The sequence below is a fragment of the Lonchura striata genome, chromosome 37, assembly GCF_050655825.1.
Source record: "Lonchura striata isolate lonStrDom1 chromosome 37, ASM5065582v1, whole genome shotgun sequence".
NCBI lineage: Eukaryota > Metazoa > Chordata > Aves > Passeriformes > Estrildidae > Lonchura > Lonchura striata.
Window position 1 is genome coordinate 14,207,955 of NC_140739.1, and position 27,848 is coordinate 14,235,802.

Here is a 27,848-nt window from a genome sequence, read left to right on the forward strand (position 1 = left end):
GAACCCCAAAATCCCCTCCCAAAATCAGCCCTGCACACCTGAACCCCAAAATCAGCCCCACACATCTAAACCCCAAATACCTGAACCCCAAAACCTGAACCCCAAAACCTGAACCCCAAAACTGCCCCACACACCTGAACCCCAAATACCTGAACCCCAAAATCCCTGAACCAAAATCAACCCTGCGCACCTGAACCCCAAAATCCCTGACTCAAAATCACCCTGTACACCTGAACCCCAAAATCAGCCCCACACACCTGAACCCCAAATACCTGAACCCCAAAATCCCTGAACCAAAATCAGCCCCGCACACCTGAACCCAAATACCTGAACCCCAAAATCCCCGACCCAAAATCAGCCCCGCACACCTGAACTCTAAAATCAGCCCCAAAATCAACCCCGCACATCTAAACCCCAAATACCTGAACCGCAAATACCTGAACCCCAAAACTGCCCCGCACACCTGAACCCCAAATACCTGAACCCCAAAATCCCCACCCCAAAATCACCCCGTACACCTGAACCCCAAAATCAGCCCCACCCACCTGAACCCCAAAATCAGCCCCACCCACCTGAACCCCAAATACCTGAACCCCAAAACCACCTCCAAATACCTGAACCCCAAAATCCCCTCCCAAAATCAGCCCGTACACCTGAACCCCAAAACAGCCCCACCCACCTGAACCCCCAAAATTGCCACCCCAAACCTGCCCCGCACACCTGAACCCCAAATACCTGAACCCCCAAATCAGCCCCGCTAACCTGCACCCCAAAATCCTGTAGCCCAAAATCACCCCACTCACCTGAACCCCAAAATCCTGCACCCCAAAATCAGCCCTGCACACCTGGACCCCAAAATCAGCCCCCCCAAAATCACCACACACCTGCACCCCCAAAATCCTCACCCCGAACTCAGCCCGCTCACCTGAACCCCAATACCTGCACCCCAAATCTGCCCCCATCAGCTGTCCCACACACCTGAACCCCCAAAATCAGCCCCAAACCTCCGCCCCACACCTGAACCCCAAATACCTGCACCCCAAAATCTGCCACACATCACCTGCCCCCCACACCTGCACCCCCAAAACCGCCCCCACACCTGAACCCCAATACCTGCACCCCCAAAATCTTCTCCCCATCACCTGCCCCCCTCACCTGAACCCCAAAAATCAGCCCCATCACCTGCACCCCAAAATCTGCTCCCCATCACCTGCCCCCCACACCTGCACCCCTAAATCTGCCCCAACACCTGCCCCACACCTGAACTCCGATACCTGCACCCCAAATCTTCTCCCCATCACCTGTCCCACACACCTGAACCCCAAAAATCAGCCCCATCACCTTCCCCACACCTGAACCCCCAATACCTGCACCCCAAAATCTTCTCCCCATCAACTGCCCCCCTCACCTGCACCCCAAAATCAGACCCACATCACCTGCCCCCCTCACCTGCACCCCAAAATCTGCCCCACATCACCTGCCCCCCACACCTGCACCCCCAAATCTTCTCCCCATCACCTGCCCCCCTCACCTGCACCCCAAAATCAGACCCACACCACCTGCCCCCCTCACCTGCACCCCAAAATCTGCCCCACATCACCTGCCCCCCTCACCTGCACCCCCAAATCTTCTCCCCATCACCGGAACCCCAATACCTGCACCCCCAAATCTCCTCCCCATCACCTGCCCCCCACACCTGCACCCCAAAATCTTCTCCCCATCACCTGCCCCCCTCACCTGCACCCCCAAATCTCCTCCCCATCACCTGCCCCCCACACCTGCACCCCAAAATCTTCTCCCCATCACCTGCCCCCCTCACCTGCACCCCCAAATCTTCTCCCCATCACCTGTCCCACATACCTGCACCCCCAAATCTTCTCCCCATCACCTGCCCCCCACACCTGCACCCCCAAATCTTCTCCCCATCACCTGCCCCCCACACCTGCACCCCCAAACCCGCCCCCCAATACCTCCCCCCACACCTGCCCCCCCCACACCTGCCCCCCATCACCTGCCCCCCCCACCCGAACCCCCAAAATCGCCCCCAAATTCTCCCCCCGCCCCCCCCGGACCCCGCGGTCCCTCCGGCCGGGCCCCGCTCACCTGCCGGCCCGAGCGGAGCCGAGCGGGGCCGAGCGGGGCCGAACCCGCCCGAACCGGCCCGAGCGGAGCCGAACCCGCCCGAACCCGCCCGAGCGGAGCCGAGCGGGGCCGAACCCGCCCGAGCGGAGCCGAACCCGCCCGAGCGGAGCCGAACCCGCCCGAAGCGGCCCGAGAGGGGCCGGGAGGAGCCGAGCGGGGCCGAGCGGGGCCGAGCGGGGCCGAGCGGGGCCGAGCGGCTTCGGCTCCGCCCGCCGGCAGCGGGGAGGGGGCGGGGATTTTGGGGGGATTTTGGGGGGATTTTGGGGGGATTTTGGGGGTTATGGGGGGTTAATGGGGTGATTATTGGGGGGCTATAGGGGATTTATGGGGGATTTTGGGGGGATTTATGGGGGATTTATGAGGGGAATTTGGGGGAATTTATGGGAGGATTATCGGGGGATTTTGGGGGGATTTTGGGGGGCTATGGGGGGTTAATGGGGGGATTATTGGGGGATTTATGGGGGACTTATGGGGGGATTTTGGGGGGATTTTTAGGGGGATATGGGAAGTTAATGGGGTGATTATTGGGGGGCTATAGGGGAAGTTATGGTGGATTTATGGGGGGATTTATGGGGGATTTATGGGGGGATTTTGGGGGATTTATGGGGGGATTTATGGGGGATTTTGGGGGATTTATGGGGGGATTTATGGGGGATTTATGGGGGGATTTATGGGGGGATTTTGGGGGATTTATGGGGGATTTTTAGGGGGGATTTATGGGGGGATTTATGGGGGATTTATGGGGGATTTATGGGGGGATTTATGGGGGATTTTGGGGGATTTATGGGGGATTTTTAGGGGGGATTTATGGGGGGATTTTGGGGGGATTTTTGGGGGGCTATAGGGGATTTATGGGGGATTTTGGGGGGATTATTAGGGGGCTATGGGGAATTAATGGGGGATTATTGGGGGGCTATAGGGGATTTATGGGGGATTTAAGGGGAATTTATGGGGGGATTATCGAGGGGATTTTGGGGGGATTTTTGGGGTGCTATGGGGGATTTCTGGGGGGATTTTGGGGGATTTATGGGGGGATTATTGGGGGGGATTTGGGGGGAATTATTGTGGGGATTTTGGGAGATTTATGGGGGGATTTTGGGGGGATTATTGGGGTGGGTTTGGGGGGTCTATAGGGGGATTATTGGGGGCTCATTGGAAGGGATTGGGGGGATTTTGGGGGGATTTTGGGGGGCCTATGGGGGGATTTTGGGGGTTTATTGGAGGGATTATTTGGGGGCTGTGGGGGGATTATTGGGGGACTATGGGGGGGTTTATGGGAGAATTTTGGGGGATTAAAGGGGTCTATGGGGGGATTATTGGGGGGCTATGGGGGATTATTGGGGGGGATTATGGGGGGGTTTAAGGGGGCCAATGAGGGAATTATTGGGGGGCTGTGGGGGGATTTTGGGGGGGCTCTGGGGGGATTTATGGGGGGGCTAGGGGGGATTTATGGGGGGATTAATGGCGGATTTATGGGGGGAATTTTGGGGGGACTGTGGGGGGATTTGGGGGGATTTATTGGGGGGCTGTGGGGGGATTATGGGGGAGATTATGGGGGAAATATTGGGGGGCTACGGGGGGTCCTTGGGGGCATCCATGGGGGAGAATTCCCGGGGGGTCTATGAGGGAATTTGGGGGTTTTGGGGGGATTTGGGGACGAATTTGGGGGGTCTGGGGGGTTTTGGGGGTGATCCCGGTAGTGTCGGGGGGCGTGGCCAAACCGAGGGGGCGTGGCCCCCAAGGAGAGGGCGTGGCCCCCAAGGAGGGGGCGTGGCCAAACGGAGAGGGCGTGGCCAAAAGGAAGGGGCGTGGCCAAACCGAGGGGGCGTGGCCCCAAAGGATGGGGGCGTGGCCAAAAAGGGGGCGTGGCCAAAAAGAGGCGTGGCCAAAAAGGGGGCGTGGTCAAAAGGAGGGGGCGTGGCCAAACGGAGGGGGCGTGGCCACACCCAGACACCTCCGGGCCGCCAGGGGGCGCTGTGGAGGATGGGGGCGTGGCCAATAAAAAAGGGGCGTGGCCTTGCACGCGCGTGTGAGCCCACGGGGTGGTCACGTGTGCAAAAAACCCGCCCCTTGCACGCCCACCCCGCCTTGCACACTCAGCCCCGCCCCCTCCCCCCGCCCCTTGCACGCCCATTTTGCACACTCGGGGTGGGGGCGGGGATTCTTTCCCCCCCACCCGCCCCAAGAAAACCCCGGGAGGCGCCGGTTCGTTAATTAATGAATTCATTAATTAATTACTGAATTAATTATCCCGTAATTACAATTACACCCGAGCCGCTGCGCGGGGGGGGGGGGGGGAGGGGCGCGGGGTGGGGGAGGGGCAGCTCGGCAGCGCTGGGGGGGGGAGGGGCAGTGTGTGGGGGGAGGGGGATCCTTGATCAGTGGGGGAGGGGCGCTGCGGGAGGGGGCGGGGCTTGGGGGGGTGGGGGAGGGGCTGGTGAGGGTGGGGGGAGGGGCGGGGACATCGCCCCTCCCCCTCCCCTCCCCCTCCCCCGGGGGGGGCGGGTCACAGTGAATTTGGGGGGGGTGGGGTGCGCCCCTCCCCCACCCTGGAGTTTGGGGGGTGGGGTGGGGGAGGGGCGCTGGAAGACATTCGAGTCGGGGGTCGTTGCCTCTGTTTTGGGGGGGGGCGGGGGAGGGGCGACGACCCTGAGAGAGCCCTTTGAGAGTGGGGGAGGGGCCCGTGAGCATGCGGGGCACGGGCGGGGCACGCGCGTGTGCAAGGGGCCGGGGGGAGGGGCGGGCGAGTGTGAGGGGGAGCGGGGGGAGGGGCGCGGGTGAGTGTGCGAGGGGGGAAATGGTGAGTGTGCAAGGTATAGGGCAGTGAGTGTGCAAGGGTGGTGTGAGTGTGCAAGGGGGAAATGGTGAGTGTGCAAGGGGGAACGGTGAGTGTGCAAGGGTGGCGTAAGTGTGCAAGGGGGAGTGGTGAGTGTGCAAGGGGGTTTGAGTGCGTGTACAAGGTGTGGTGCAGTGAGTGCGAGGGGGAACAGTGAGTGTGCAAGGGGGAATGGGGAGTGTGCGAGGTGTGGCACAGCGAGTGTGCAAGGTGTGGGGCAGTGAGTGTGCAATGGGGAACGGTGAGTGTGCAAGGGGGTGAGAGTGCGTGTGCAAAGTGTGGGGCAGTGAGTGCGCAAGGGGAATGGTGAGTGTGCAAAGGGCAGGGCTGTGGGTGAGCTGTGAGTGTGTAAGAGGGATGGGTGTGCGACCCACGAGTGTGTGAGAGAGCCTGGGTGGGTGTGCGAGGGGGAATTGGTGAGTGTGCAAGGGCTGGGGTGAGGGTGAGCTGTGAGTGTGCAAGGGTGCTGTGTGAGGGGGTTGAGTGTGCAAGGGAAGGGGCTGAGTGTGTCCGGTGAGTGTGCAAGGGCGGTGGGTGAGTGGGGTGAGTGTGCAAGGGGCGTGTCAGCACGTGTGCCAGGGAAGGGGTGAGCGTGTGACACACGTGTGTCAAGGGGAGTTATGTGTGTGACACGTGAGTGTGCAGGGGGCTGAGTGCATGACGTGAGTGTGCAAGGGAGGGAGGGGCAGGAGAGGTGAGGCACGTGAGTGTGCAAGGAACAGCTGAGCGTGGCACGCGAGTGTGCAAGGGGTGCAGACTAGGCGTGCAAGGAGTGCGTGTGAGCGCGTGACAGTTGCGCGTGTGCAATGGACACGAGAGAGTGACGCTTGTGCGTGCGTGTGAGCCTCGCACACGCGCGTGCGCACGGCCGCCCTCACCCCCACACGCGCGTGCGAGCCTCGGAGGGGGCTCCCACCCCCCCCTTTGCACGCCCGGTCACACTCCCACGTCCCCTTGCACGCTCAGGGGCTCTTGCACGCCCGGCTGCGGATCCCGTTGCACACTCGGGGCCTCTTGCACGCCCGGCTCCTGCGGTACATTCGCCTCTCGTTGCACAATCATCGCCTCTTGCACAATCATGTTCTGTTGCACGCCCGTGTCCGCGGCCTGTTGCACGCTCAGCGGCTCCCCTCGCACGCCCGGCTCCCATTGCACGCCCGGGTCCGTGTCCTGCGGCGCGTGTGGCTCCCGGGGCACGCCCACGTGTCCTTGCACGCCCGGCTCCCGTTGCACGCCCATTTCCACGTCCCACCGCACGCTCGGAGCCGCTTGCACGCTCAGCTCCTGCTGCACGCTCAGCTCCACCTCCCGTTGCACGCTCGCCTCCCACTCCGCGCCCGGCTCCCGTTGCACGCCCGGCTCCCACTGCACGCCCAGCTCCAGCTGCCGTTGCACGCCCAGCTCCTGTTGCACGCTCAGCTTCCTCTGGATCTCCACCTCCCGTTGCACGCTCAGCTCCTGTTGCACGCTCAGCCGCCTCTGCGCCTCCAGCTCCCGTTGCACGCTCAGCTTCCGCTGCACGCTCAGCTCCCGGGGCACGCTCAGATCCCGCCGGGCTCCCACGTCCACCTCCTGTTGCACACTCAGCTCCCGTTGCACGCTCGCGTCCCAGCGGATGCCCACGTCCACGTCCCGGCGCCCGCTGTCCACGTCCCGTTGCACACTCAGCGCCCGCCGCACGCCCGCCCCTGCACGCGCGCCCCGGCCCCCCTGCACGCCCGCGTCCCCTTGCACACCTGGGCCCCAGGGCACACTCAGGTCCTCTTGCACACCGAGATCCCCTTACACACTCGGATCCCATTACACACCTGGATCTGCTTGCACACCCGGATCCCATCACATTCCCATGTCCAGGTCCCGTTGCACACTTGGATCCTGTTGCACACCTGGATCCCATGGCAAGCCTGGATCCTGTTGCACACTCGGATCCCATCACATTCCCATGTCCACATTCTGTTGCACACTCGGATTCCATTGCACACTTGGTTCCCATCACATTCCCATGTCCAAGTCCCGTTGCACACTTGGATCCCATTGCACACCTGGACCCTGCTGCACACTGAGATCCTGTTGCACACTCGGATCCCATCACATTCCCATGTCCAGGTCTCATTGCACACTCAGATCCTGTTGCACACTCGGATCCGATCACATTCCCATATGCAGATTCCGTTGCACACTCGGATCCCGTTGCACACTCGGATCCCATCACAATCCCATGTCCAGGTCCCGTTGCACACTCGGATCCCGTTGCACACCTGGACCGTGCTGCACACTGAGCTCCCGTTGCACACTCGGATCTTGTTGCACACCCGGATCCCATCACATTTCCATGTTCAGATCCTGTTGCACACTCAGATCCCTTTGAATACCGAGATCCCGTTGCACGCTCAGATCCTGTTGCACACTTGGATCCCGTTACATCCCCATATGCAGATCCCCTTGCACACCCGCCTCCCTTTGCACACCCAGATCCAATTGCACACCGAGATCCCATTGCACACTCGGATCCTTGTACAATCCTAAATCCAGATTCCGTGGCACACTCGGATCCCGTTGCACACCCGGATCCCATTGCATTCCTACATCCACACTTTGTTGCACACCTGGATCCCGTCGCACACTCAGATCCCCTTGCACATTTGGATCCCGTGCCACACTCGGGTCCCGTTGCACACTCGGATCCCGTTTTACACCTGGATCCTGTTGCACACTTGGATCCTTTCACAGTCCTAAATCCAGATCCTGTGGCACACTCAGATCCCGTTTTACACCTAGATCCTGTTGCACACCTGGATCCTGTTGCACACTCGGATCCTGTTTTACACTTGGATCCTGTTGCACACCTGGATCCTGTGGCACACCTGGATCCTGTTGCACACTCAGATCCTGTTGCACACCTGGATCCTGTGGCACACCTGGATCCTTTCACAGTCCTAAGTCCAGGTCCTGTGGCACACTCGGATCCCGTTGCAAACCTGGATCCTATTGCACACCTGGATCCCATTGTACACCTGGATCCTATTGCACACCTGGATCCCATTGCACACCTGGATCCTGTTTTACACCTGGATCCTGTTTTACACCTGGATCCTGTGGCACACTCGGATCCTGCTGCACACCTGGATCCCGTTGCACACCTGGATCCTGTGGCACACTCGGATCCCATTGCACACCTGGACCCCGTTACACACCTGGATCCCATTGCACACTCACCTTCCCCCTCACCCCCTCTCTCCCTCACACCTGGGGGTCTCATCCCGGTACCTGGGGGTTGCTCCCTCTCACCTGAGCCCCTCCCCCAGGTACCTGGGGGCCTCCCCCTCTCACCTGGGGGTCTCCCCTTCACACCTGGGGGTCTTTCCCTGACACTTGAGGGATTCCCCCTCACACCTGGGGGTCTCCCCTCGGTACCTGGAGGTGTCACCCTCACACCTGGGGGTCTCCCCTCGGTACCTGGGTGCCTCCACCTCACACCTGGCGGTCTCCCCTCGGTACCTGGAGGTGTCTCCCTCACACCTGGGGGTCTCCCCTCGGTACCTGGAGGTGTCTCCCTGTCACCTGGGGGTCTCCCCTCGGTACCTGGGTGCCTCCCGCTCACACCTCGGGGTCTCCCCTCGGTACCTGGGTGCCTCCACCTCACACCTGGGGGTCTCCCCTCGGTACCTGGAGGTGTCTCCCTGTCACCTGGGGGTCTCCCCTCGGTACCTGGGTGCCTCCTACTCACACCTGGGGGTCTCCCCTCGGTACCTGGAGGTGTCTCCCTGTCACCTGGGGGTCTCCCCTCGGTACCTGGGTGCCTCCCGCTCACACCTGGGGCTCTCCCCTCGGTACCTGGAGGTGTCTCCCTCACACCTGGGGGTCTCCCCTCGGTACCCGGCCGCCTGCCCCCCTCACCCGTCCCCGCGCCCGCCCCTCCCGGCGCCCGCCGCGGCCCCATCACCTCTCGAGGAAGAGGCGCAGGGCGCGGTCGATGTTCATGCGGTGCCCCACGCGCGTCACGCCCAGGTCGATGTAATCCTCCTTGGTCAGCGCGGGCAGGTGCGTGCCGTCGATCTCGTTGTGCAGGAAGCGCGCCCGGTGCTCGCCCAGGTTCAGCGACTCCAGCCAGTCCGCCACGTCGAACTTGCTCCAGAACGCCAGCGGCTTGGCGCCGAAGGGTTTCCCGGGGGCGGCGGCGCGGGGCGGCGACAGCGAGCGGGCGGCGGGCGGCTCGGGGAAGGCGCCGCGCAGCTCCAGGTAGGCGCCGGCGTAGAGCGGCGCGGCCGGCAGCGCGGGCAGCGAGGCGGGCCGGGGCGCGGGGCTGCCGCGCCGCTCCGACGGCGGCGGCGCCGGGCTGGGCGCGCGGCGCAGCGGCGGGCGCGGCTCCAGCTCCGCGGCCACGCCCACCGCCGGCTTCGGCCAATGGGGGAACAGCGCGGGGCCCGGGGGGAGGGGCTTGGCGGGGGAGGGCGGGGCGGGGGCGGAGGAGTCGGTCAGCCTGTGGGGGGGGGGCGGGGGGTTAGGGGGGGACGCGGCAGGTGAGGCCACGCCCACTGACCACGCCCCCGAGCCACGCCAGGTGAGGCCACGCCCACTGACCACGCCAGGTGAGGCCACGCCCACTGACCACGCCCCCGAGCCACGCCCCCCAGCCACGCCCACTGACCACGCCCCCGGAGCCACGCCAGGTGAGGCCACGCCCACTGACCACGCCCCCCGAGCCACGCCAGGTGAGGCCACGCCCACTGACCACGCCCCCCGCGCCACGCCAGGTGAGGCCACGCCCCCGAGCCACGCCCCCGGACACGCCCCCCGAGCCACGCCAGGTGAGGCCACGCCCCCCGAGCCACGCCCCCCGAGCCACGCCCTTCCCTTTAACGCCGAAGTGGGTGGGCAGGTGTGCCAGGTACAGGTGTGAACAGGTGAGATGGGCACAGGTGTGATGGGTGCAGGTGTGATGGTACAGGTGTGCCAGGTGAGATGGGCACAGGTGTGAGGGGTACAGGTGAGATGGGCACAGGTGTGATGGGTGGAGGTGAGATGGTACAGGTGTGAACAGGTGTGATGGTATAGATGTGCCAGGTGACATGGGCACAGGTGTGAGGGGTACAGGTGTGATGGGTACAGGTGTGATGGGTACAGGTGACATGGGTATAGGTATGATGGGTACAGGTGTGAACAGGTGAGATGGGCACAGGTGTGAGGGGTACAGGTGTGACGGGTACAGGTGTGATGGGTACAGGTGACATGGGTATAGGTATGATGGGTACAGGTGAGAACAGGTGAGATGGGCACAGGTGTGAACAGGTGTGATGGTACAGATGTGCCAGGTGAGATGGGCACAGGTGTGAGGGGTACAGGTGTGACAGCTGTGATGGGTACAGGTGTGATGGGTACAGGTGAGACCCTACAGGTGTGACGGGCACAGGTGTGACAGGTGTGATTGGCACAGGTGTGATGGGCACAGGTGTGAGGGGTACAGGTGTGAGATGTGTACCGGTGAGATGGGCACAGGTGTGATAGGTGTGATGGGTACAGGTGTGATGGGCACAGGTGTGATGGGCACAGGTGTGCCAGGTGTGACGGGTACAGGTGTGCTGGGCACAGGTGTGATGGACACCACAGGTGCGATGCCCACCCCAATCCATGCAACAGCTGCCACAGGTGTGTTGCAGGTGTGCCAAGGGTGCCACACCCCCCAAGCCCATGCAGCAGGTGCCAGGTGTGCCACAGGTGCAATGCTCCCCCATCCATGCAGATTCCAGGTGTGTCACAGGTGTGTCACAGGTGTGCCAAGGATGCCACACCCCCAAGCCCATGCAGCAGGTGCCAGGTGTGCCACAGGTGTCACAGGTGCGATGGCCCCCCCATCCATGCAGGTGCCACAGGTGTGTCACAGGTGTGCCACAGGTAACACAGGTGAGTCACAGGTGTATCACAGGTGTGCCATAGGTGCCACAGGTGTGCCACAGGTGTGCCCACAGGTGCGATGGCTGCCCCCCATCCATGCAGGTGCCAGGTGTGCCACAGGTAACACAGGTGAGTCACAGGTGTGTCACAGGTGTGCCACAGGTAACACAGGTGAGTCACAGGTGTATCACAGGTGTGCCATAGGCGTGCCACAGGTGTTCCCACAGGTGCGATGGCTGCCCCCCATCCATGCAGGTGCCAGGTGTGCCACAGGTAACACAGGTGAGTCATGGGTGTGTCACAGGTGTGCCACAGGTAACACAGGTGAGTCACAGGTGTGTCACAGGTGTGCCATAGGTGACACAGGTGCGATGGCTGCCCCCCATCCATGCAGGTGCCAGGTGTGCCACAGGTGCCACAGGTGTGTCACAGGTGTGACCGCACCATCCATGCAATGCATGCCCCAGGTGTGATGGGTGTCACAGGTGTGATGGGTGCCATGAATGCTGCAGGTGTCCCAGGTGTGATGGGTGTCACAGGTGCCCCAGGTGTGATGGGTGTCACAGGTGTGATGGGTGCCATGAATGCTGCAGGTGTCCCAGGTGTGACAGATGCCCCAGGTGTGATGGATGCCACGCCCCCCAGGTGTGATGGGTGCCATGTTCCCCAGGTACCCCAGGTGTGACGGGTGCCCCAGGTGTGATGGGTGCCATGTCCCGCAGGTGCCCCAGGTGTGATGGGTGTCACAGGTGTGATGGGTGCCCCAGGTGTGATGGGTGCCATGTTCCCCAGGTGTTCTGCCCTCCCCTCCCCCCCAGGTGTTCCGCCCTCCCCTCCCCCCCCAGGTGTGCCGCCCGCCCCTCCCCCCCAGGTGTTCCGCCCGCCCCTCCCCCCCAGGTGTGCCCCCCGCCCCTCCCCCCCAGGTGTGCCTTCCGCCCCTCCCCCCCCAGGTGTTCCGCCCGCCCCTCCCCCCCAGGTGTTCCCCCCTCCCCCCACCCCAGGTGTTCCCCCCGCCCCTCCCCCCCAGGTGTTCCGCCCGCCCCTCCGCCCCCCAGGTGTTCCCCCCGCCCCTCCCTCCCCCAGGTGTTCCGCCCGCCCCTCCCCCCTCACCTGTGCCGGGCTCCGAATCCTCCCTCGAGTCCCGCGCGGCTCCATCCTGCGCCCATCCCCCCGCGGGGGGGGGGGCCCTGCCCGTGGGGGGGGAGGGGAGGGGCGGGGAGGGGCAGGGGGAGGGGCAGCTCCTCCCACTCCGCCCTCCCCCTCAGCCCCGCGCGGCCCCTCCCCCGGCGCTCCCCTCCCCCCCCGTCGGCCGGGGGTCCCTCGGCGCCCTCGGGGGGGTGGTCGCTGCTGCTGCGGCTGTCCACCTCCTCGATGCCCGAGTCCGTCACCGCCTCGGCGCCCTCGGCGGCCCCTCCCCCCGAGCCCCCTCCCCCCGGGCCCCCTCCCCCCGCGCCGGCCCGCCGGGGGTCGTGGGCGGCGCCCCCCGGCCCGCCCTGGGTCAGCGTGGCCACCTCGCTGTCGTACGAGGTCAGGCTGGACGCGGCCGAGTCGCCCGGGCCCGGGTGGGGAGGGGCGGCCTCCGGGGGGTGGGCGAGGGTCGCGGCCGGACCCTCGAAGCTGTTGGCGAACTCCAGCGGCGGGGGGAGGGGCTCGGCCAGCAGCAGCTCCTCGTCGGCGTCCACCGAGGGGGCGGGGGGGGGAAGGGACAGGAGACCCCCGGCCCCTCCCCCGCCCCCCGGCCCTCCCCCACCCCCCGGCCCCTCGGAGAAGCGGACGCGGCCCTCGGCGGGGGGAGGGGCGGCCCAGGGGTCGGGCTGGGGGGGGCGGCGGGAGGGGCTGGAGGGGGGGGCGGGGAGTTTTTGGGGAGGGGGCGCCTTGGGGAGGGTGGGGGGGCCGGAGAGGTGCAGGGCGGGGGAGACCCCCCCCAGGAGGGGGAGGGAGCGGACCCCTCCCCCCGCGGGCAGGGGGGAGCCCATCCCCCCCCCCAGGGAGGGGTGCAGGGGGGAGGGGGCGGGGCCGGCGGGGGGAGGGGCGTGGAGGGGGTGGGGGAGACCCCCGTGGAGCCCCCCCAGGGGGAAGGGGGAGGGGGCGGCGGGGGGGAGGACGCGGCAGCCGCCGGCGGGGGGAGGGGGGCGCGCGGGGCTCAAACTGGGATGCACCGGGGACAAACTGGGATGGACCGCGCCCATACTGGGATGCACCGGGGACAAACTGGGATGGACCGGGGACAAACTGGGATGCACCGGGGACAAACTGGGATGCACCGGGGACAAACTGGGATGCACCGGGCTCATAGCGGGATGCACCGGGACCCCTCCCGCGTGCAGCGGCGGGGGAGGGGCCGCCCCTCCCGCCCCTCCCCCCACGCTGCTGAAGGCGCTGCCCCTCCCCCCGCCTTGCCCACCCCCCCGAGCCCCCCGGTAGCCGCGGGTGGGGGCGGGGAAGGCCTCGCCCCCTCCCCCCCCGGCCGCGAACATCCCCTCGTCGATGCTCTTGGAGTGCCGCAGGCGGGGGGCGGGGGGGCCCAGCCCTCCCCCACCCCCCGCCCCTCCCCCCAGCGCCCCCTCCTCCTCCTCCTCGGTGCTGAGGAAGAGCGCCGAGCGCCGCCCCGCCCCCCACTCGCGCCGCCCCGCCCCCACCAGCGCCGCCCCGAACTGCGAGGTGAAATCGGGGGGGGGGGAGGAGCCGCCGCCCCTCCCCCTCCCCCTCCCCCTCCCCCCTCGGGGGTGCTCCCCCCCCTCCCCCCCCCTCAGCCTCCACGCTGCTGCCGCGGCTGCTGCGGCCGGAGCTGGAGGTGGAGGGCGCCTTGACCACGATGGTGGGGATGGCGATGGAGCTGCGCTCCGGCCCCGCCGCGCCCGCCTCCGCCTCCACCTTGGGCTGCTTCACCAGCGGCCCCTTGCGCCGCAGCGGCTTCGGCAGCGCCGCCGCGGCCCCGCCCCGCGGCCCCGCCCCGGCCCCGCCCAGCCCGTACAGCCGCCAGGGCGGCGCGCCCGCGGCCACGCCCCCTCCGCCCAGGGACACGCCCCCTCCGCCCAGGGACACGCCCCCTCCGCCCAGGGACACGCCCCCTCCGCCCAGGGACACGCCCCCTCCGCCCAGGGACACGCCCCCCGCTGACGCGGCCACGCCCACTGCTGACGCGGCCACGCCCCCCGCTGGCGCGGCCACGCCCCCTCCGGCCGGAGCCACGCCCCCTCGCGGCGCAGCCAATGGCGGCTCGGGGGGCGCGGTGGTGGGCGGCGGCGGGATCTCCTCCGGGCCCGGCACCGACAGGCTGCGCGCGAAGCGGCCGCCAGGCGGCGCCAGCAGCGGCCGCTCGTCCTCCGCCGCGCCTGCGGGCAGAGCGCATGCAAAGGAGATGCAAATGAGGGGCGAAGGAGATGCGAAGGAGATTCCAATGAGATTCAAAGGAGATGCAAATGAGGGGCGAAGGACGGGCAAATGGGATTCAAATGAGATGCAAATGAGGGACAAAGGAGAGGCAAATGAGGGGAAAAGGAGGTGCAAATGAGGGGAAAAGGAGATTCAAAGGAGATGCAAAGGAGGGGCGAAGGACATGCAAATGAGATTCAAAGGAGATGCAAATGAGGGGAACAGGAGGTGCAAATGAGGGGCGAAGGAGAGGCAAATGAGGGGCGAAGGAGATGCAAATGAGGGGAAAAGGAGATGCAAATGAGGGACAAAGGAGAGGCAAATGAGGGGCGAAGGAGAGGCAAATGAGGGGAAAAGGAGATGCAAATGAGGGGAAAAGGAGATTCCAATGAGATTCAAATGAGACTCAAAGGAGATTCCAAGGAGATGCAAATGAGATTCAAATGAGATGCGAAGGAGATTCCAATGAGATTCAAAGAAGATGCAAATGAGGGGAAAAGGAGGTGCAAATGAGATTCAAAGGAGAGGCAAATGAGATTCCAATGAGATTCAAAGGAGATTCAAATGAGGGGAAAAGGAGATGCAAATGAGGGGAAAAGGAGATGCAAATGAGGGGCGAAGGAGATGCAAATGAGGGGAAAAGGAGATGCAAATGAGGGGAACAGGAGGTGCAAATGGGATTCAAATGAGATGCAAATGAGGGGCGAAGGAGGGGAAAAGGAGATGCAAATGAGATTCAAAGGAGATGCAAATGAGATTCAAAGGAGATGCAAATGAGGGGGAAAGGAGATGCAAATGAGGGGCAAAGGAGGTGCAAAGGAGATTCCAATGAGATTCAAAGAAGATGCAAATGAGGGACAAAGGTGATTCAAAAGCAATTCAAAGGAGATTCAAATGAGATTCAAATGAGATTCAAAGGAGTTAAGGGAAAGAAGGGGGGATGAGAGATGGGGGTTATTTTGGGGGGGTTTTTTTGGGATTTTTTTGGGGTTTTTCGGGATTTTTTGTGGGGTTTTCGGGATTTTTTGGGGGGTTTTTTGCGTTTTTTTGGGGTTTTTCGGGAGTTTTTTGGGGTTGATCGGGATTTTTTTGGGGTTTATCGGGATTTTTTTGGGGATTTATCAGAATTTTTGGGGAGTTTTGTCAGGATTTTTTTGGGCGGGATTTTTTTTAGGGTTTTTTAAGGATTTTTGGGGAGTTTTTTCAGGATTTTTTGGGTTGGTTTTTTTTTCAGAATTTTTTGGAGGTTTTTTCAGGGATTTTTTTTGGGTTTTTTCGGGATTATTTTGTGGGGTTTTATCAGGATTTTTGGAGAGTTTTTACAGGATTTTTTTTGGGTTTTTTAGGATTTTTTGGGGATATTTTAAGGGTTTTTTTTCAGGATTTTTTTGGGAGATTTTCAGGACTTTTTGGGGAGTTTTTTCAGGATTTTTTGGGCTGTTTCTCAGGACTTTTTGGGGAGTTTCTGAGGAGTTTTTGGGGAGTTTCTGAGGAGTTTTTGGGGAGTTTCTCAGGACTTTTTGGGGAGTTTCTGAGGACTTTTTGGGGAGTTTCTCAGGAGTTTTTGGGGAGTTTTTCCCGGATTTTGGGGCACGCACCGATGGATTTCTGGCGCAGCACCAGCCCGTGCGGCGGCCCCGGGGCCAGCAGGGGGCGCTCAAAGGGACCCTGGGGAGAAACGGGGGGGGTGACCCCAAAAATCAGATCAGAAACCCAAAAATGCCCAAAAAAGCCACAGCAGAACCCCAAAAACGGTGGCCAAATTTCCCCCGAATTTCACCCAAATTTCTCCAAATTTTGTCCAAATTTCCCCAAAATTTCACCCCAATTTTCCCCAATTTTAACCTAAATTCTGCCCAAATTTCCATCAATTTCACCCACATTTTCCCCAAATTTCACCCAAATTTTCTGCCAAATTTTCCCTGAATTTTGCCCAAATTTCACCTGAATTTTCCTCGAATTTCAACCAATTTTTCCCAAATTTTCCCCAAATTTCTCCCGATTTCCCCCCAAAATTCTCTAAAATTTTACCTAAATTTTGCCCCAATTTCCCCCAAATTTCTCCTGAATTTCCCCAAATTTCACTCAATTTTCACCCAAATTTCTTTCAACTTTTCTGCACATTTCACCCAAATCCTCCCGAATTTCACCCAAATTTCTCCAAATTTCACCCAAATTTCCCCAAAATTTCACCCCAATTTTCCCCAAATTTTACCCAATTTCTGCCCAAATTTCCCTCAATTTCACCCAAATTTTCCCCAAATTTCACCTGAATTTCCCCACATTTTCTGCCAAATTTTCCCTGAATTTTGCCCAAATTCCCCAGCTTTGCTCCAATTTCCCCCAAATTTCTCCTCAATTTCCCCAAATTTCCCACAAATTTCCCCCAATTTTCAACTAAATTTATTTCAACTGTTCTGCAAATTTCACCCAAATTCTCCCAAATTTTTTCCAAATATCCCCCCAATTTCACACATATTTCCCCAAATTTTGTCCAAATTTCACCTGAGTTTTACCTGAATTTCCCCTGAATTTCTCCCAAATTTCCCACCCAAGTTTCTCCGAAATTTTTCCCAAATTCCCCCAAATTTTCCATTACTTCCCCAAATTTTACCCAATTTCTGTCCAAATTTCCCTGAATTTCACCAAAATTTCCCCCAAATTTCACCTGAATTTCCACACATCTTCTGCCAAATTCTCCCTGAATTTTGCCCAGATTTCCCCAATTTTCCCTGAATTTCAACCAAATTTCCCTCAAATTTTACCTAAATTTTGCCCCAATTTCCCCAAATTTCACACATATTTCCCCAAATTTCACCTGAATTTTACCTGAATTTCACCCACATTTTCCCAAAATTTCCCCAAAATTTCACCCAAATTTTCCCCAATTTTTACCCAAATTTCCCCCAAATTTCACACATATTTCCCCAAACTTTGCCCAAATTTCACCTGAATTTTACCTGAATTTCACCCACATTTTCCCCAAACTCCCCCAAAATTTCACCCAAATTTTCCCCAATTTTTACCCAAATTTCCCCCTGAATTTTCCCAAATTTCCCTGAATTTCCCCCCCAATTTTCCCCCAACTTTCCCGACTTTGCCCAAATTCCCCCGAATTCGCCCCAAACTCACCTCGGGGCCGAAGAAGCCTTTGGGGCGCCCCCCCTTGCCCAGGGGGGGTCCCAGGGGTGCCCCCGGCCCCTCCCCGGCGCTGATGCTCTGCTGGGCGGCTGCCAGGATCTCATCCAGCTTGTCTGGGGGGGGGAGGGAATTTGGGGAGGGGTCCCGGGCCCGAAACCCCCCAAAATCACCCCAAAAATCCCCCCAAAAAACCTCAAAAAAATCCCCCCCAAAATCCCAAAAAAATCCCCAAAAATTCACCCAAAAACCTCCCCGGGACCCTCCCCCACGCCAAATCTCGTCCAGCTTGTCTGGGGGGGGGGGAGGGAATTTGGGGAGGGGTCCCGGGCCCAAAAACCCCCGAAATCACCCCAAAAATCCCCCCAAAAAAACCTCAAAAAAATCCCCCCCAAAATCCCAAAAAAATCCCCAAAAATTCACCCAAAAACATCCCCGGGACCCTCCCCCACCCCAAATCTTGTCCAGATTTTCTTGGGGGTGGAGGGAATTTGGGGAGGGGTCCCGGGCCCGAAACCCCCCAAAATCACCCCAAAAAATTCCCATAAAATCCCTCCCAAAATTGCCCCCAAAATAAAAAAAAATTCCCCCAAAATCCCCCCAAAATCCCCCTGGGACCCCCCAGAACTCTCCGGGACCCCCCAAAATCCCCTCAAGACCCCCCAAAATCCCCCTGGGATCCCCAAAAATCTCCTCAGGGCTCCCCCAGGACCCCCAAAATCCCCCTGGGACCCCCCAAAATCCCCCTGGGACCCCCCAAAATCCTCCTGGGATCACCAAATCCCCTCAAGACCCCCTAAAATCCCCCTGGGACCCCCCAAAATTCCCCTGGGATACCCAAAAATCTCCTCAGGGCCCCCCCAGGACCCCCCAAAACCCCCCCAGGACCCCCCAAATCCCCCCAGGACCCCCCAAAATCCTCCTGGGAACCCCCAAAATCCTCTTGGGAACCCCCAAAATCCTCTTGGGAACCCCCAAAACCCCCCCAGGACCCCCCAAAATCCCCCCGGGACCCCCCAACCCCCCCGCTCACTCAGCGCCATCTGGTACACCGTCCTCTTCTTCTCGGTGGTCGAGGAGGGGTCGAAATCTGGGGGGAGGAGAAGATTTTGGGGGGTCCCGGGGGGATTTTGGGGGGTCCCGAGGGGATTTTGGGGGGTCCCGAGGGGATTTGGGGGGGTCCCGGGGGGACTTTGGGGGGTCCCAGAAGGATTTGGGGGGTCCCAGAAGGATTTGGGGGGGTCTTGGGTTTTTTTTGGGGGCTCTGAGAGGGATTTTGGGGGGACTCAGAAAGATTTGGGGGGGGTCCCAGAGGGATTTTGGGGTCTCCTGGGGGATTTGGGGAGATTTTTGGGGGTTCCAGGGGGATTTTGGGGGTCCTGGAGGGATTTGGGGAGGATTTTGGGGGATTTTGGGGGGGGTCTCGGGGAGGTTTTGGGGGGATTTGGGGGGAATTTGGGGATTTTGGGGGGTCACAGAAGGATTTTGGGAGGATTTGGGGATTTTGGGAGGATTTGGGGATTTTGGAGGGGGTCTCGAGGAGGTTTTGGGGGGATTTTGGGGAAATTGGAAATTTTGGGAGGATTTTGGGGAGGTCCCAGAGGGATTTTGGGGCAATTTTGGGGAATTTGAGCTTTTTTTGGGGGGGTTTCCAGAGGGATTTTGGGGGGATTTGGGGATTTTGGGGGGTTCTTGGGGAAGGTTTTGGGGGGCGTTTTGGGGGTTTTGGGGGATTTTTGGGAAATTGGAAATTTTGGGGGGGGTCCCAGAGGGATTTTGGGGGATTTCTGGGATTTTTTGGGGGATTTTTTTGGATTTTTTTGGGATTTTTTGGGATTTTTTTGGGGATTTTTGGGAGTTTGGGATGCTGGGGGAGGGGGGGATGAGCGTGCAAGGGCTGAGTGTGCAAATCCTGGCACGGGGATTCGCTGAGCGTGCAAGGCTTCGGGAGGTTCCGTTAGTGTGCAAGGAGTGTGCAAGGCCTGCAGAAAACCCTGCGAGGATTTGCAATGAGTGTGCAATGAGTGTGCAAAGCTTTGCACAGCTGAGCCGTGTCAGGGGTTCGGACGAGCGTGCAAGGCTCCGGAAGGTTCCATTGGTGTGCAATGAGTGTGCAATGAGCGTGCAAGGCTTCTAATGGGGGTTGGGTGAGTGTGCAAGGCTCCGGTAATTTCCATGAGTGTGCAAGGGGCGTGCAAGGGGTGTGCAATGCCTGTGCAAACCCTTGCACAGGTGTGCAATAGGTGTGCAAGGCCCTCAAATGGTTTTTAATGAGTGTGCAAGGCGCTGGAAAGTCCAATGGGTGTGCAAGGGGTGTGCAGTGAGAGTGCAAGGCTCCGGAAGGTTCCAAGGCTGCTCAATGCGTGTGCAAGGAGTGTGCAAGGGGTGTGCGATGAGTGTGCAAGGGGTGCTCGATGAGTGTGCGATGAGTGTGCAAGGCCTTCCGAGCCTTTTTGATGGGTGTGGAAGGATCTGGAACGTTCTGTGAGTGTGCAATGGGTGTGCAAGGGGCGTGCAGGGAGTGTGTGATGAGTGTGCAAGGGGTGTGCAAGGACCCTCATGGGGTGTTTGATGAGTGTGCAAGGCTCCAGAAAGTCCCATGAGCGTGCAATGAGTGTGCAAGGCCCACACAAGCCTTTGCCCAAGTGTGCACTGAGCGTGCAAGGGGTGTCTGACGAGTGTGCGAGGATCCGGAAGGTTCCATGCGCGTGCAATGAGCGTGCAAGGCCTTTGAAGGGTATTTGATGAGTGTGCAAGGGGTGTGGGAAACCTTCAAAGGGCCGGGTAATGAGTGTGCAAGGCTCCGGAAGGTTCCACGGGTGCTTGATGAGTGTGCAAGGAGTGGGTGTGCAAGGGGCGTGCAATGAGTGTGCAAGGGGTGCGTGAACCCTTCAAAGGGTGTCTGATGAGTGTGCAAGGGTCCGGAATGTTCGATGAGTGTGCAAGGACTTTCATGGGGTGTCTGATGAGCGTGCAAGGCTCCAGAAAGTTCCGTGAGTGTGCAAGGAGCGTGCAAGGGGTGCTCGATGAGTGTGCAATGGGTGTGCAAGGCTCCGGAAGGTTCCACGGGTGTTTGATGAGTGTGCAAGGGTCCGGAACGTTCTGTGAGTGTGCAAGGGGCGAGTGTGCGATGAGTGTGCGATGAGTGTGCAAGGGGCCGTCACTCACCGCTCCGTTTCTTCCAGGGGGAGACTGGGGAGACACGAGACGCGTTAGGGGAGAATTGGGGGAAATTTGGGAAAATTTGGGAAAATTTGGGGAAATTTTGGGAATTTTGGGGGAATTTTGGAAAGATTTGGGGGAAATTTGGGGGAGGTTTGGGAGATTTTGGGGATTATTTGGGAAATTTGGGGGAATTGGGGGAAAATTTTAAAAATTTGGAGGGAAATTCGAGGGATTTGAGGAGAATTTGGGGGAATTTTGGGAGAATTTTGGGGAAATGGTGGGCAAATTTGGGGAATTTTTGGGGAAAATTTGGGGAAAATTTGGGAATTTTTTGGGAAATTTTGGGGGATTTGGGGAATATTGAAAAAATTGGGAGGGAAATTTGAGGGATTTGAGGAGAATTTTGGGGGAATTTTGGGGGATATTAGGGGAAAATTTGGGAAAATGTTGGGCATTTTTTGGGGAAATTAGGGAGAATTTTGGGGAAATATGGAAAAAAATTGGATGGAAATTTGGGGGACTTGAGGAAAATTTTGGGGGAATTTTGGGGAAATTTGGGGAATTTGGGGGAAATTTGGGAAAATTGAGAATTTGGGGGGAAACTGGGAGGAATTTTGGGAGTATTGGAAAGATTTGGAGGGAAATTTGGGGGATTTGAGGATTTTTGGGGGAATTTTGGGGAGATTTTGGGGATTTTGGGGGAATTTGGGGAACATTTGGGAGAATTTTGGGGGAATTTTGGGGAACTTCTAGGGAAATTTGGGAGAATTTTGGGAATATCGAAAAAGTTTGGAGGGAAATTTGGGGGATTTTAGGAGAATTTTGGAGAAATTTGGGGAACATTTGGGGAAATTTAGGGGAATTTGGGGAAAATTTTGGGGAAATTCGGGAGATTTTTGGGTAAATTTAGGGCATTTTGAGGGATATTTGGGGGATTTTGGAAGAATTTTTAGGGTTGGGGAGGATTTGGGGGGTTTGGGGGAATTTTGGGGAATTTTGGGGAATTTTGGGAAATTTTGGGGATTTTGGGGGGGGTCCCAAAGATTTTTTTTTGGGGTTCCCAAAATCCCGGGGGGGGTCCGGAGCCCCCCCCCCACTCACCCTTCTCCACTGCGGGGCCGGAGGTCAAAGGTCAAAGGTCAAAGGTCAGCAAAGCATCAGAGACCCCTCCCCAAATTCCTCAGCGACCCCAAAACCCCAAAATTCCCCCCAAAATTCCCCAAATCCCCCCAAACCCCAAAAAATCAACTCAAAGTCCCAAAAAAAACCCCAAAATCCCCCCAAAAATCATCAAAATTCCACAAAATCCCCCAAAATCCCCCCAAAATTGCCAAAAATCCCCCCCAGGACCCCCCAAAATCCCTTCAAATCCCCCCAAAATTCCCCAGACCCCCCCAAATCTTCCAAACCTGCTCAAAATGACCCCAGAATTCCCCCGAAATCCCCCAAAATTCCTTCTAAAATCCCTCTAAAATTCCCCAAACCCCCCAAAATTCCCCCCAAATCCCCCAAATAATCCCTTAAACCCCCTAAAACCCCCCCTAAAATCCACCAAAACCCCCCAAAATCCCCCAGCGCCCCCCCAAAAATCCCTTAAACCCCCCAAAATTCCCCTAAAATCCCCGAAATGCCCCCCAAAATCCCCTCCAAATTCTCCCATATACCCCCAAAATTCCCCCCAAAATCCCCCCGAAAAAATCCCTTTACTCCTCCCAAAATTCCCCCTCAAATTCCCCAAACCCCCAAAATTTCTCCTAAAATCCACCAAAACCCTCCAAAATCCTCCAACCCCCCCAAAAAATTCCTTAACCGCCCCAAATTCCCCCTAAAATCCCGCAAACCCCACAAAATTCCCCCTAAATCCCCCAAAATCCCCCAAATTCCCCCTAAAATCCCCTAAAATCCCCAAAATTTCCCCTAAAATCCCCCAAACCCCCAAAAATCCCCCAAAATTCCCCCTAAAGCCCCCTAAAGCCCCCAAAATTTCCCCTAAAATCCCCCTAAAATCCCCCAAAACTCATCCCAAAATCCCCCAAACACCCCCAAAATCCCACCTAAAATCCCCCAAACCCCCCCAAAATCCCCCTAAAATTCCCCAAATCCCCCCAAAATCCCACCTAAAATCCCCCAAAATCCCCCTGAAATCCCCCAAACCCCCCCAAAAATCCCCCCTAATATCTCACAAACCCCCCAAAAATCCCCCTAAAATCCCCCCAAAATCCCCCCAAAATCCCCCAAATCCCCCAAAAAACCTCCAAAAATCCCCCTAAAATCCCCCAAGCCCCATAAAAATCATACCAAAATCCCCCTAAAATTCCCCAAATCCCCCAAAATCCCCATAATTCCCCCCAAAATCCCCCAAACCCCCTAAAAATCATACCAAAATCCCCCTAAAATCCCCCAAACCCTCCAAAAATCATCCCGAAATCCCCCCAAAACCCCCCCAAAAATCCCCCCTAATATCTCCCAAACCCCCCCAAAAATCCCCCAAAAATCCCCCTAAAATCCCCCCAAAATCCCCCCAAAACCCCCCAAACCGCCCGAAATCCCCCCAAAATCCCCAAACCGCCCGAAATCCCCCCAAAATCCGCTCACCCATCTCCTCGAGCTCCGAGGTCATGGACTTGGAGCGCAGCGAGATCGGGGGGGCCGGGAGGCGCCGCGGGGGGGGCGGGGCCGCTGGGGGCGGGGCCGCGTCAGGCCACGCCCCCGGAACAGGCCACGCCCCCCGGCTCAGACCACGCCCCCCGGCTCAGGCCACGCCCACCAGGCACCTCCACCCGGCACAGGCCACGCCCCCGGCACGGGCCACGCCCACCCGGCTCAGGCCACGCCCACCGCCACAGGCCACGCCCCCGGAACAGGCCACGCCCACCGGCTCAGGCCACGCCCACTCGGCACAGGCCACGCCCACCCGAGACGGGCCACGCCCACCCGACACGGGCCACGCCCACCGGCACAGGCCACGCCCACCGGTTCAGGCCACGCCCACCGACAGAGGCCACACCCACCAGTCACAGGCCACGCCCGCCAGGCAGAGGCCACATCCACCGCTCATTGAAACTCCACCCACAATTCAAATAAACCCAGGCCCCGCCCACAATTCAAATTGAGACCCCGCCCACAATTCAAATAAACTGAGGCCCCGCCCACAATTCACCGAGATCCCGCCCACAATTTACTGAGATTCCGCCCACAATTCAAATAAACCGAGACCCTGCCCACAATTCCAAATAAAACCAGACCCCTCCCACAATTCAAATTGAGACCCCGATCACAGTTCAAATAAACCCAGGCCCCGCCCACAATTCAAATTGAGACCCCGCCCACAATCCAAATCAACCCAGGCCCCGCCCACAATTCAAATAAATGAGACCCCGCCCACAATTCAAATAAACCGAGACCCCGCCCACAATTCAAATAAACCGAGACCCCGCCCACAATTTAAATAAACCGAGACCCTGCCCACAATTCCAAATAAAACCAGACCCCGCCCACAATTCAAATTGAGACCCCGCCCACAATCCAAATCAACCCAGGCCCCGCCCACAATTCAAATAAATGAGACCCCGCCCACAATTCAAATAATCTGAGACTACGCCCATAATTCAAATTAACTGAAGCCCCGCCCACAATTCATGGAGACCCCGCCCACAATTTAAATCAACTGAGAGCCCGCCCACAATTTAAATTAACTCAGACCCCGCCCACAATACACTGAGACCCCGCCCACAAGTTAAATTAACTCAGACCCCGCCCACAATACACTGAGACCCCGCCCACAAGTTAAATTAACTCAGACTCCCCCACAATTTAACTCAACCAAGACCCCTCCCATATTTCAATGAGACCCTGCCCGTAATTAAAATCGACTGAGACCCCACCCACAATTCACTGAGACCCCGCCCACAATTGAAATCAACAGAGACCCCGCCCACAATTTAAATTAACTAAGACCCCACCCACAATTCACTGAGACCCCGCCCACAATTCATTGAGACCCCACCCACATTTTAATAAACTAAGACCCCGCCCACAATTCTTTGGGACCCCGCCCACAATTTAAATAAACAAAGACCCCCGCCGATAATTCACCGAGACCCCGCCCACAATTTAACTAAACCAATACCCCGCCCATAATTAACTGAAACCCCGCCCACAATTCAAATTAATTGAGACCCCGCCCACAATTAATTGAAACTCGGCCCACAATTTAAATAAACTGAGACCCTGCCCAAATTCCATTGTGACCCCACCCACAATTTAAATAATTGGAGACCCCGTCCCTAATTGCAATTAACTGAAGCCCCGCCCACAATTCATCGAGACCACGCCCACAATTTAAATTAACCAAGATCCCGCCCACAATTCAAATTAACCAAGACCCCGCCCACAATTCAAATTAACCGAGACCCCGCCCACAATTATTGGAGACCCCAGCCAAATTCAAATTAACCGAGGCTCCACCCCAAATTAAATGAGACCCCGCCCCAATTCAAATCAACCGAGACCCCGCCCACAATTATTGGAGACTCCACCCAAATTCAAATTAACCGAGACCACGCCCCCAATTAATGGAGACCCCGCCCCAAATTCAAATTAACTGTGAATCCTCTCCAAATTCAAATTAACCGAGACCCTGCCCCAATTAACGGGGACTGCACCCAAATTCAAATTAACTGAGACCCCGCCCCCAATTAATGGAGACTCCACCCAAATTCAAATTAACCGTAAATCCTCTCAAAATTCAAATTAACTGAGACCCCGCCCCCAATTAATCGAGACTCCACCTCCAATTCAAATTAACTGTGACCCCACCCTAAATTAATGGGAAATTAACCGAGGCCCTGCCCCAATTAATGGGGACTCCACCCAAATTCAAATTAACTGAGACCACGCCCCAAATTCTAATTAACTGAGCCCCGCCCACAAACACAGGTGCCCCCAGGTCTATCCCAGGTGTGCCCAGGTGCCCCCAGGTGTGCCCAGGTGCCCCCAGGTCTATCCCAGGTCTATCCCAGGTGTGCCCAGGTGCCCCCAGGTCTATCCCAGGTCTATCCCAGGTGTGCCCAGGTGCCCCCAGGTCTATCCCAGGTGTGCCCAGGTGCCCCCAGGTCTATCCCAGGTCTATCCCAGGTGCGCCCAGGTGCCCCCAGGTCTATCCCAGGTGCGCCCAGGTGCGCCCAGGTGCCCCCAGGTGTGCCCAGGTGCCCCCAGGTCTATCCCAGGTCTATCCCAGGTCTATCCCAGGTGTGCCCAGGTCTATCCCAGGTGTGCCCAGGTGTGCCCAGGTACCCCCAGGTCTATCCCAGGTGTGCCCAGGTGTGCCCAGGTACCCCCAGGTCTATCCCAGGTGTGCCCAGGTGTGCCCAGGTCTATCCCAGGAGCCCCCAGGTGTGCCCAGGTGCCCCCAGGTCTATCCCAGGTCTATCCCAGGTGTGCCCAGGTGTGCCCAGGTACCCCCAGGTCTATCCCAGGTGCCCCCAGGTCTATCCCAGGTGTGCCCAGGTCTATCCCAGGTGTGCCCAGGTGTGCCCAGGTGCCCGCAGCTGTGCTCACCTCTGCGCCGGGGCGCCTCGGGGGGCTCCGGGTGCCGCGTCACCATCACCACCTTGAGCACCAGGCTGTTCCCGCCCTGCCGGATCATGTTCACCACCTGCCGGTGGCCCACCTTGACCACGTTCTGCCCGTTCACCTGCGCAGGTGACACGTGTGTGACACGTATGTGACACTGTACAGGTGTGTGACATGTAACACATGTGTGACACTGTACAGGTGTGTGACACGGCTCAGGTCCATGTTCACCACCTGCCGGTGGCCCACCTTGACCACGTTCTGCCCATTCACCTGCGCAGGTGACACAGGTGTGACAGGTGTGTGACACTGTACAGGTGTGTGACACTGTACAGGTGTGTGACACGGCTCAGGTCCATGTTCACCACCTGCCGGTGGCCCACCTTGACCACGTTCTGCCCATTCACCTGCGCAGGTGACACGTGTGTGACATGTGTGTGACACTGTACAGGTGTGTGACACTGTACAGGTGTGTGACACGGCTCAGGTCCATGTTCACCTGCCGGTGGCCCACCTTGACCACGTTCTGCCCGTTCACCTGCGCAGGTGACACAGGTGTGACACGTATGTGACACTGTACAGGTGTGTGACATGTAACACATGTGTGACACTGTACAGGTGTGTGACACGGCTCAGGTCCATGTTCACCTGCCGGTGGCCCACCTTGACCACGTTCTGCTCGTTCACCTGCGCAGGTGACACGTGTGTGACATGTGTGTGACACCATGTGACACTGTACAGGTGTGTGACACTGTACAGGTGTGTGACACCGCCAGGTGTATTGCCAGGTGTGCCCAGGTGTATTGCCAGGTTTGTTCCCAGCTGTGCCCAGGTGTGCCCAGGTGTATTCGCAGGTGTGCCCAGGTGTGCCCAGCTGTACCCAGGTGTATTCGCAGGTATGCCAACTGTGCCCAGGTGTGCCCAGCTGTATTCCCAGGTGTGTTCCCAGCTGTGCCAGCTGTTCCCAGCTGTACCCAGGTGTATTCCCAGGTGTGCTCGGGTGTGCCAGGTGTGCCCAGCTGTACCCAGGTGTGCTCAGGTGTATTCCCAGGTGTGCCCAGGTGTATCATAGACATGCCCAGGTGTGCCCAGGTGTGCCCAGCTGTACCCAGCTGTGCCCAGGTGTATCATAGACATACCCAGGTGTGCCCAGGTGTGCCCAGGTGTGCCTTGGTGTGCCCAGGTGTATTCCCAGGTGTATTCCCAGGTGTATTCCCAGGTGTGCCCAGGTGTATTCCCAGGTGTATTCCCAGGTGTGCCCAGGTGTGCCCAGGTGTGCCCAGGTGTATTCCCAGGTGTGCCCAGGTGTATTCCCAGGTGTATTCCCAGGTGTGCCCAGGTGTGCCCAGGTGTATTCCCAGGTGTGCCCAGCTGTGCCCAGGTGTATTCCCAGCTGTGCCCAGGTGTGCCCAGGTGTATTCCCAGGTGTGCCCAGGTGTATTCCCAGGTGTGCCCAGGTGTATTCCCAGCTGTGCCCAGGTGTGCCCAGGTGTGCCCAGCTGTGCCCAGGTGTATTCCCAGGTGTGCCCAGGTGTGCCCAGGTGTGCCCAGCTGTGCCCAGGTGCATTCCCAGGTGTGCCCAGGTGTGCCTTGGTGTGCCCAGGTGTGCCCAGGTGTGCCTTGGTGTGCCCAGGTGTATTCCCAGCTGTGCCCAGGTGTATTCCCAGGTGTGCCCAGCTGTGCCCAGCTGTGCCCAGGTGTGCCCAGGTGTATTCCCAGGTGTATT

The 27,848-nt window shown here is 58.8% G+C and overlaps 3 protein-coding genes across 3 annotated transcripts in view; all 3 read right to left on the minus strand.

The window, feature by feature from the left end:
• Window positions 1–5,823: 5,823 nt before the first annotated feature.
• Window positions 5,824–7,072, minus strand: LOC146763970 (uncharacterized). Its single transcript, XM_085565850.1, has 2 exons — window positions 6,787–7,072; window positions 5,824–6,550 (listed from the first exon to the last, which is right to left on the minus strand). Exons 1-2 carry the CDS (start codon window positions 6,928–6,930, stop codon window positions 5,915–5,917), a joined length of 780 nt encoding a protein of 259 aa, XP_085421976.1. The 5' UTR covers window positions 6,931–7,072; the 3' UTR covers window positions 5,824–5,914.
• Window positions 7,073–7,259: 187 nt separating this feature from the next.
• Window positions 7,260–27,848, minus strand: part of SHANK1 (SH3 and multiple ankyrin repeat domains 1) — a 67,592-nt gene continuing 47,003 nt past the window's right edge. Inside the window, exons 18-26 of the mRNA XM_085565714.1 lie at window positions 26,108–26,243; window positions 23,144–23,227; window positions 18,417–18,473; window positions 17,378–17,499; window positions 15,844–15,913; window positions 13,591–14,205; window positions 11,981–13,556; window positions 8,813–9,458; window positions 7,260–8,518 (exon numbers count right to left, since the gene is read on the minus strand). Of these exons, the coding sequence (XP_085421840.1) occupies window positions 8,918–9,458; window positions 11,981–13,556; window positions 13,591–14,205; window positions 15,844–15,913; window positions 17,378–17,499; window positions 18,417–18,473; window positions 23,144–23,227; window positions 26,108–26,243 (3,201 nt within the window). The 3' untranslated portion in view covers window positions 7,260–8,518; window positions 8,813–8,917. The remainder of the gene's footprint in view (window positions 8,519–8,812; window positions 9,459–11,980; window positions 13,557–13,590; window positions 14,206–15,843; window positions 15,914–17,377; window positions 17,500–18,416; window positions 18,474–23,143; window positions 23,228–26,107; window positions 26,244–27,848) is intronic.
• On the minus strand, window positions 9,820–11,685 carry LOC146763971 (uncharacterized). The gene is made up of 3 exons (XM_085565837.1): window positions 10,913–11,685; window positions 10,233–10,684; window positions 9,820–10,102 (listed from the first exon to the last, which is right to left on the minus strand). Exons 1-3 carry the CDS (start codon window positions 11,258–11,260, stop codon window positions 9,835–9,837), a joined length of 1,068 nt encoding a protein of 355 aa, XP_085421963.1. The 5' UTR covers window positions 11,261–11,685; the 3' UTR covers window positions 9,820–9,834.